Source organism: Corvus brachyrhynchos, unplaced genomic scaffold (assembly GCF_000691975.1).
Source record: "Corvus brachyrhynchos isolate BGI_N302 unplaced genomic scaffold, ASM69197v1 scaffold523, whole genome shotgun sequence".
Taxonomy (NCBI): Eukaryota; Metazoa; Chordata; class Aves; order Passeriformes; family Corvidae; genus Corvus; species Corvus brachyrhynchos.
The window spans coordinates 2286633-2296928 of NW_008237265.1; the positions used below are offsets into that span (position 1 = coordinate 2286633).

Genomic DNA, 10296 nt, shown 5'->3' on the forward strand with positions numbered 1-10296 from the left:
AATGTTTTGGAAAGGCAGAGGGGTGAAAAGAAACTGCTAGAATTAATCACAGTGAGAAACTACCTCTTCAGCAGTCTGCCAAAGTTCAGAAAACCCCTGAGAAGTGCAAAATAAAAGGAAAGTGGGCTGACTTACCCTCCAAAGGAACAAATAAAATTCAAACAAACACCCAAGTCTCCAAAACAGAGACATGCCCCAGTGCAAAGGAATGCAGCATCTGTTGCCACAACAGCTTCAGCTTTGGTTTTAATATACTTGTCATGAAGACTGAAAGGTATCAAGGTAGAAAAGACAGTTTACTAATAATTTAAATAGACAAAAGACACGTTGTGTTTAATTCACTAAATATTTAAGTACATCCAACATTCCCTTGATCCTTATATAAATAGAGGTATTTAGGTCCCATGATTGAAAATGAGTAACTTTGCTTGTTTAGCCCTGACTCTGCACAGATCTTTTATATGGAGAAGGCAGCCTGCAAAGGAGCTCTTTCTTTGTAGAGTTTTTTAACGATAGTTATCTCCAGGTTCAGCAAAGGAAATTATAACAAGTCGATACTGCATGTATGACATTCTTCTACTGATGAAAAAAGAAGTAATGAAATTCCAACCAACTGACAAGAAGGACCTTTTTTCACAAGCTGATTTACCCAGGTATACAGAAAACACACAGGTGTCCTTTTGTTTACAGCAAAGGAAGGCAGAAGCATCATCCGGCAGTTTTTCTGAAACGAACACATTTCCAACAGACTGGCACTAAAACTGAAAGAATTGATTGCTGAGCAAGGGAAAATATTTTATAAGAGAAATACCCTTTTATTGATTTGACTATTGTTAATATTTTTGCTCAGGAGGGCTTTTTCCTGACTGACCGCAGGATTAACTTGTCATCTCGTTGCTGTATCTCCAAGCCCATCCTCTCGAGGGCAGAGCTGTCTGCCAGCCCCTTCTGCTCCATATGCGCAATCAGCGCCTGGTTCAGTTCGTTCTGTTCAGTGAGATTCCGGATTGCATAAACTGCCCACTGGCTCACAACTGTTGGGCAGAGTTAAGGATCATTTATTTATTTAAAGATGAAGCATTGTTTATTTTGATTTATTACTGCATTCACCTCCCCCAGCCCTCCCCCAATCCCTTAAACCCAGAAAACTAGCAGAAATCAAGGGTTTGAAAAATTTACAAGTGCTGACACTGAACCTACAAATACTTGCATATGAAGCAATTTAATTTTAAAAGAGGTATGTCCTTAAACTTCAGGCTAATTTACTAGGGTTTATATTGAGTTAAAAAAACCCCAAGCAAACAAAAACCTCCAACCGAATGAACTGCAGGAATTAAAAAGACATACTGTTTTAAACCAAAATTACAGTCAATTGAAATGTTCCAGTGATCTTCCCGGTAAGTTTAAATAAAAAATAAGTCAGTTGTTTATGATCTGAACACTTCAACACTACACTTCCAAGCACTGGCAAACAAAATAAGTTGCACATCATGTACAGGAAAGATGACTATTATTTTCACTGCAAAAGTTGAAGAGATGTAGAAAAAGACAACTTATCCAGGTTAACATCTGAAAATAGCACAAATAATGTCAGAGACACTTAAAATTCTTTGACTTCTAATATAACCTAAACTCAGTCCTTCATGCCTGGGTGCTTCTACACACTTGCCAGGAGACCAGACACTACCATCACTGGCAGGGAGCTCCCGCTGATGTTTAAACAGGCACAAGCTGCAACTCATTCACCTTCCAAGGTGGTCCCTCGAGGCCAGGATTGAGGCACATGTCAGGGCTGTAGACAAAGGATTTAAATTCCCAGGATTATCAGCCAGGCATCTTCCAAGCGAACTACAGTGTTCATTTTATGAAGTGTCAGAGATGCTGGTCCCAATTCTGCAGCTGAAAAGTTGTTATGATATAATCTTTCCCAAGTTACCCATATGGGAGCCAAGCCTTTCTGAATCACGAGTGGTTTGCCTGCAGGGCACCAATTATTTACTACATGTAGCTTCACATCCAGTAGAAGAAGATGCATAATTTACTCATCTCCTTGACGTCTTTTGGGTTGGGGAGCATCTAAGCACAGAGATAAATGTTCTTATGGGCATTTGCCAGGGGGTGACAGGAGGGGAAAACTCAGCTGGGGAAAATGGGAACTTCAGACAAAACAACAGAAGAGAGGTACTGGACTTGAACAATCTTACACACCCTTAACAGACAGGGAAGGGTTTAGATGAAGAGTAGCTTGGACACAAATGGAAGGGAACAGCCCCGCATTGGCATGTGTCAGTGAAACAGCCTTTTAGTAGCAGTTTATAATTATTTTCACATTTGAGAAGTCCAGAATTGAAAATAAAAAATAATAAAGCATTAACTACTATGGAGCTATTTTTTTCCTGATAGACCTCTTTAGACTTTGTCAGGAAGCATGCTGCACATCTTCTTCATTCAAAAAACTTCCAGTGTGAGGTAATGATAAAGGAGAGATGTTAAGACCAAAATGAATTATGCATCACATCAAAGCCTTAACAGGTGAACACAACAGAGAATATCAATATATTCTCTTCTATCAGTGCATCACTACTAGAATTAAGTGAAAAGACAAGTACCAAGCTATATTTAAATTACATAAACTTGGTATTTGCACTGAAGATTACATTTGAGTATATAAAACAACAGTAAGATGCCAAAGAAATAAAATCATGTATGTGCAGACTCTCAGTCATTAGCACCAATGGTGAGAATAGATTTCAGAGCAACAAGCATGCAAGCTGATGAATGCAGATAAACCAAGGCTAACACGCAGCAGGTCTTTTCCAGGTCTGATTTAGGGCATGTAACGAGTGCCAAAAAGTAACATGAAGTTCTCCCAGTGGAGAGAAACATGCTACCACCCTCCCTGGCTTGGCTCCCAGGATGAGGAGCAGATTTTTCTTGTGTTCCTAAAATACGGCTTCTGCATAAAATACAGCACTTACGTCAACACATATTTACTATAATGGTAACAGCAATTTTCAGAGAGTGAGACTTCTCAATCTCACAAAGTGCCACACAGACAAAAAAAGTACTCGCAAAACTTTTGTGTGTATTAGCCTTGGGAATGATCCTGCTACTATCGTCTTTATGTCCTTCAACACAAACCCACCGCTAAGCTCTATGGAAAATGCTCTTTTCCTATTGCCAGATCCATTCATGCTTACATAATATCTAAGACATCTCCATTATCTTATGAACACTATCACCATTATGGCATTTATCATTACTGACTACTGTAGCTGAAGCTGCAAAATGGTTTCAATAACATTTTCACTCCTTCAGAAACCCCTTTCTGTGTGTAGGTTTTCCATTGTGACCACAACCATGAATATTCATGATCCCCTTGTTCGCATGCTGGGGGAGGATGAGGCCTTTGGACAGCTTGGAGCAGACCCTGGCAGACTTGAGTGTCTATGGAGATTAAAGCCAGTCCCCAGCTAATACTCACATTACCCTCTTGCACCTCTCCAAAGACAGAGACACAGAGAGAAAATTAAACATATTCGAGAATCTCTAATCCTACCTACACTTTAAGCACTTTATTGTATGCACAGCTTTAGAAAGAGAGCTTCTGAGGTTGCCATAGTTACTACAAATACGAGCGTGAGCCTGTTTGTTGTGAAGCTGCACCAAAGAGAAGCAACACAGCAACCACAGTAGATTTGACTGCACAGACTTGTCAAGATTTTCCCAAATGGGTGTATTACACTCTCAGGTAAGTTAATATTATAGCCAAGTGAAGATTATGATATTCTGTCACAGGGAAGAGGGCATACAAAAGGAAGAAAACAATTCATTTTATTTTGCAGAAGCCTCATCACTAGACTATCTGTGTTTAGGGACTGAAAACAAACATTTCTGTGCATTTATAGCAACGCTTTTCCAAAATCCTTCAGTACTGTGTATTAGCATTTCTATGCTATTTTGACATATACAAATAACAAAACTGAATCAACTTGCCCTGTCTTCCATGCTTAAGTAACATATTCATTCCAGAATTTAAAATTTAAAATCATCCTTTGGGTCATAACTTCAATGCTCAGTGAGAGGGGAACACAAAGAGAAAGGAAGAAAGGTGGAGAAAACTGTCCCTTCAGGATGAAAAATGTTACAATCTGGAAGCCATGAAAATCAGTGCCACTAAATCCTGCATAAGTTTTGCCACTGACTGCAAAGGGAACTTTTCACAATTCTCCCAGTTCTTTTCACTTGGATTCTGCTACAAGAGGTTGCTGGAGTCAATGCAAGAGGACAGTGACTGGTTTGTAAGTTTAATGGGGTGTGAAAATACAACAGTGTCCTGCCAGGAACCGCTAACCAATACTGCTGGAGAGGACCAATACAGACCATTTCTCAGGGAGAGCATTCCACCTTCTCATTCTTAGTTCAGTTGGATCTAAACATTATTGACAAGCCCACTGCGGCCACGAGGACCCCTATGAACTGTTCTATAAAGCAATTTGGATTCTATGGATGATGAAAACAGAAAAAATTATTAACGAGGTTGGTACCTGATGAGGTAGATAAAAGGCAATGCACAAGTAATCTTGGAAGTCTGTTGTATGTTGCTTGAGAAAGGCAAGTTTTAGAAGTTAATTATTATTATTAACTAATACACAATACTGAAGGGATGACAAGGAGAATGAAATACGTACATCTGTTTTCCTAAGTCCCCTTCATAGTTATTAATACTGAAGGATCTCTAAATATAACATTCTTGGTGGAGAGTTTGATTTATTACATAGTGTAGGGACTTTTTTTTTTTAAATTAATATGTTTCCTGCACTACAGTCAGTTTTCCATAGCTAAATTATTACTTAGGGACTTTCTTCCTTATGAGTAATTAGGTCTCACGCGAAAAAGAGGGTCTTCTTTGCCCAATCCAATGACCTCATTTAAATCAAATTTTTTATTATTTAAATAGCAACTACATTTTAATCAAATACAAGAAGAGATACAAAACCTTACTAAGAAAGCCAGCACTCAGAGGTTGGAACCCTCGTCAAATGGGCTGTCTATGTAATCTATTGCTTAAAGCCACCCAACTTTTCTAAGAGCTATTCTGGAACAGGTCTGTAGGACTAAAAAACAGAGGTAATGAAAATACAATTTTTGTATTGTACAATAATTATATTTCTTTCTGGCCTTCAAGAAGTAATCCAATTATCATTAAAACTTCTGCAGACTGGAATGAAATACTGAAGCATCACTTAGAGTCACTTCCACTTGCAGACCTGACAGGACCACACAGAAAAGATATAAACCAGTCTTTCAGTCCTTTCAAGCAGTTTTGTTTCACAGCACCTTGAAGAAAATTCCTCTCACCACTAAAAGAGGTCTCTAGACCACTACCACAGCTGTTCATCACAGCTCAGAGCTGTGATGGAGCACACGTAGCAAGACAGTAAGGATTTTGGCCCCTCACCATCAGCCAAATTGCTTACAAAGCTCTACAAGTTTCTTTCTGTCTGGGGTTTTAGTAGTTTAATTAAGTTCTAGAAGCTGTATAAGATCAAAGCAATTCCTTACAACTCCTCTACATCTTTATGTGACTTCTACTTGTGATTAAGACATTACCAAAAAAGTAATTAACAGAAAATGTAAGGCATTAAAGGTTTTATGTTAATTTATTTACTTATTTTCAAGAAGCTAATTTATATTTTTAGAATTAATGCTTTGGACTATATTTATACTTGGCATTGAATTACCAGCATCAGAAAACATCAGGAATTCATCCTACACAAATTAAAATATTTTGCCTAGAAGGTAGGAAAAAAAGTCTAGAATACTCCAGTTGCGTGTATTTTCATTTATTGCACAGCTGTTCTTGTCACCTGTGATTGCAGTCACCACATTCTGGGTTTAAAAGCTAGAAATGGGAAGTACTCTATAAACTGGGAATGTCCCTTCTTCCCTCCCTGCTTGACTTTGCTCTTGCAGAGCTGACATAGCACAACCCATCTAGTCTAGAAGCCTCCAAAATACAGAGACACCACTGGATGGTGGCAGAGGCATTTATCCCTGATGACACTTTTTAGGGATAAGATTTGTAACACTGGGGAAGTGAAAGCAGATGTTCCTGCTACAGGCAACTCTCACCTGGTCAAAGGGATCGGTCAGAGGGATGGACCAGCCAGTACAAAACAAGGTTCCGTCTCCACCACAGCGTGGCAGCAAAGCTTCACTGGACAGCACGCCTGGCATGAGGAGCTTGCAGCCAGCCCTTCCCACTCCTCACCTGCAGCCCTCCCCAAAGGAAGCTGCTTCAACAAAATATTCCAGTGAAGACAGAAAGCCTATCCCCAAAAACCTGAACTGGGGTTTGCAGCTCAAATCCCACCCTGCAGAACGTAGCTTTGACAGAGATTTTAAATTACACCATCTCAGAACAGACAAATGGACAAAACCATTTGGTTTAAAGTCACCAAAACAGTTTCAATACCAGGGCAACATTCTCTGTTAATTCACAGCCTACAGAAAACAGGAAACATCCATAGCACAAAATAACTCTACATTAAATACCTTTTCCAGTTCCGAAGCCCTCACTACGCCTCACTAAGCCCTCCCACGCCAGTAGTGTTCCTCTTGCAGACAAACACCACCTTTCTGGCTACTTTCACTTATCTCACTCTCTGAGCCGTCTACCCATGATCTGCAATGATGAATCCATTTCTTAAAGTGTGCCTTGTGTGACACAGGCTTCCTTAAAATGGGACTTAAACCTTCTGTATAACCAGCACACAGGCATGGTAAACCTCATATATGACTTTCAGTGACAATTCATCCATTTAAGTATCTATGGCCAACAAAAACACTTTGAAGACCAGAATGGGACTATTAAACCTCTTTTGCCCAACACTTCTGCACAAACACAGATGACCAAAGGTCAGCTCCTCCTGAAATTAAGCCTGTCAATTCTGTTTCATGCACAAGATGCTTTAATGCCTTTTCTCTGAAAGACTTTCAGTGCTGAACTGGAAGATTTCACTGTGTCCCCAGATAAACTGTCCTAGTGGTAAATATCTCGCTCATTACAGCCTGTGATTTATTTCTGGCTTAGATTTGTTTAGAATTGTTTCCAAACTCAGCTTTTCAGCATAGATTAAAAAAAGAAAATAATTCCCAGATCATAACCAGCATATGGTAAAGCATTTTTTGCATGAACTAAAGAAAGAAACCAAGGGAGATATTCCAAGGTTTGCATAATTTTTGTGTCTCTTCCCCCAATTTCTGTTTTTCAGCATCCTTTTTGAAGGACAGGCACCAGAACTAGGTAACAAAATCAGCCAAAATTTGCTATCTGGCCGATTACAGGTACAGCACAGTTTCCTGGCCCTTTGGTTGTGAGTAGTTCAGAAAGAGTGAAAAACAACAGCTCACAATATCCAGTTGCTGTATATCTAATACATAATTATGAATATGTATGTATATGTAATATCTACTATGCTCCCACAAGCAGCATAGTAGGCTTTCCAGCCTTTCATATTTTCACACCTTTTCAGTACAGTCCAATGCTGACAGCCAGGGCAGATCATGAGGCTCATTCGAGTTCCAAGGCTTGACCGTTTTTAACTACATCCTCACATCAGTGATGTGCAGCTAAATGGCACCCTATGTTCATTAAATGGGGTTTACTACTTCAGAAATTAGTCATTTACTGGGACATTTCTTACCTAGAGTCATATGGGAATTTTTCTCCCTAGATCACTGGTATTTCTGGGTTAACAGTTCTGAGCAGTATTATGCACCCAGATTGCTATTAGCCTTTAATGCCTGCCAACTAAACATTTAATCTATATTGTGTGTGCTGCCTTTCATGTTCTGCGGGACTTAAAGCCCAGTGCCAGAACATCTTAGCATACTATGAACTTAAACACAAAATTTGGGTCTAGCACTCCAGAGCTACAAAAGCCATAGGACATGTTTAGCTCTGTCAGGCTATCTTTATTATAATGTCTCCTATGCCAAAGCTTACAGAACTTTCAAAAAAAGTTAAGCCATAACCTCCAGCTTGTTTTCCTTTTCCCTATGCTCAGACTTGTAATACCAGCTTACAACCAAGTATATGACACATTCGTTTTTTGCTGTTAGGCTGCCAATTTTTTGTAAATTATGACTTACATTTTTAATAGAAACCCATAATTTATGAGCAACTACAATCATCTGATTTTAAAACAGAAAGAATCACACTCTTGATCGATCTTAAGCTAGTACTTCAGTTAGAATATTCAGTTCTTTCAGTCCCTTCTTTTACAATAATTCCATATTAAAAGTTCATAACAACTAAATCTGTTAGCAATCTGTAAGAGGTACCAGAGTCAGCAGGCTGGTATGTTAAAACTAAAAAGCTTCAACTGCTGTTACCTTACTGTTAAAAAATTCTCTTCCCAAGTACAAAAAAAAATTGCAAAATTCCATTAAGTTGAAACTCATGTATCAAATTACTATTCAAACCTACCACAAACATTGAGATGTGAAGCAATGAAGCACAGGAGGATGGTAACTGTGTTTACAAACTGATTATACATCAGGGAGGCTGTAGTCCTTTTAAATTTCCTGGGACACAGAAATAAAAAGGCTCCACCTTTGCACAGACATTTACTCATGTGCATTTATATGCATACATATAGAAATAAACAGCTTTTCTAAAAAGCTTTAAAATGGCGATTACAGGAGTCAAAACTTTCAGAAATTTGGCACTACACTTCAAAACCCAATCTAATTCATGCCTGAGATGTGGTCAAGCTAGTTATAATTCACCACTCTAAGGCAGATGATGAGTTGAGCTGACACAATTTGGACTGAAGCTCTTTCTCTGTTTAGAAATGTGAGCGATTCATCCATTTATACAGATCCAACAAGGATTTGCATGTCACCTTATCTTTCAGCACAGTACATGTGTATTTTATTGATTCAGGGTCTCTGAGTAACTTATATGGCATAACTTCCCCCCTGCTGCTTATGGTAATTTCTAATGTCACTTTATGACAAATAATCAAAACAATGAAGGTAAATGAAACTCCAGTTCCATGGTCACAGACACCAAATGATGCCCAGTGTGCATCCAAAAATAACAGCCATTAAATAAAAGGGTGTTTTGAAAGATGCAACTTTTTATAACCAACTATTTGTTTAGCAAAATAGCCATTAGCCACAATTCTGTCTACAATTTTAGGGAATGGCTGCATCTCCTTGAGGAAATCTCCACACTCCAGAAGAAAGGAACAAATCCACAAGGCCAGTGGAAAGGACTGCAAATATATTCCGATTGAGGAAGGAAAGGTTAGGTTTTGAAAAACATTTTCAAATTGAAAGAAAAAAGATCTGAAGAAGTGAGGGCAAACAATTTAAGGCTCAGGAAGGAGCTACACAGGAGAACACGTTTGCCAGCTGAAGATAAAACTGTTTTAATTACAGTGATCAAAAATGGGACAACAGAAAAATGTCAGAATAAAGATATTATTCAAAGCATTGGTCAGATGACATCCAAATATTCTTTGGAGGCATGCACGAATAAAAATGTCAAGAAGACAGACTGAAATATGATAAGGTGGTTATAGTAGGCATTCCATTCTCAACAATATTTCTGAACCACTCCTAGCTTTACTTAAAAAAACCAAAAATCTTTGGCTCTCACATTTCTAGTGCTCTGTCTCAGCCCAGAGGGGAATTTTTCAAAAGTAAGTCTACAGAGAAATCAAGGAAGCTGTTTGAGCTTGTCTTGGGGTGACTTTATGATGTGCATCCCATATCACTGCCCCATGCCCAGAAATTAATTCTGTGTCTTTCTGTGCCTTTAAACTGAGCCTGAGAGGGGGGAGAGAAAAAAACTGAGCAAACTCTTCAAAGCAGTTTACAGTTTGTTTTCAAGGACACAGATAAAACTCTCTCTGCATTCTGCTGCGGCGAGCAGAGCAAGAGCAGAGGGAAGCACCCTGCTTGCTTGCTTTCCAGCCAGCTTTCAGCTTTCTTTTTCTCTGGAGGGAGATGGAGAGTTGAACTTTTGTTTTCCTGGGACTTAGTTTTTTTTCCCTTCTTCTTTTTTGGACTGTTTCAACATCAGAACACATCGGGACTTTTTCCACCGAGGTGGAGGCCCTGGAGGAGGGGGCCCCACCCCGTCCCAGCTCCGAGGAGGAGGAGAGAGGTTTCCTATGGAAGGACTCTGAAATTTTCCCAGGTTTCTCTCAGCAGAGCGAGACGTTTTATCATTTAACATCATTATCCTTTTCCTGTGTGTTTGTTAAATAAATAGTTTTT

The 10296-nt window shown here is 39.0% G+C and overlaps 1 protein-coding gene across 2 annotated transcripts in view; it reads right to left on the reverse strand.

The window, feature by feature from the left end:
• Positions 1-233: 233 nt before the first annotated feature.
• Positions 234-10296, reverse strand: part of ATXN10 (ataxin 10) — a 98057-nt gene continuing 87994 nt past the window's right edge. For both annotated transcript variants that reach the window (XM_017730554.1, XM_017730553.1), the window contains one exon: positions 234-1034. In XM_017730554.1, the coding sequence (XP_017586043.1) occupies positions 847-1034 (188 nt within the window). In that variant the 3' untranslated portion in view covers positions 234-846. The remainder of the gene's footprint in view (positions 1035-10296) is intronic.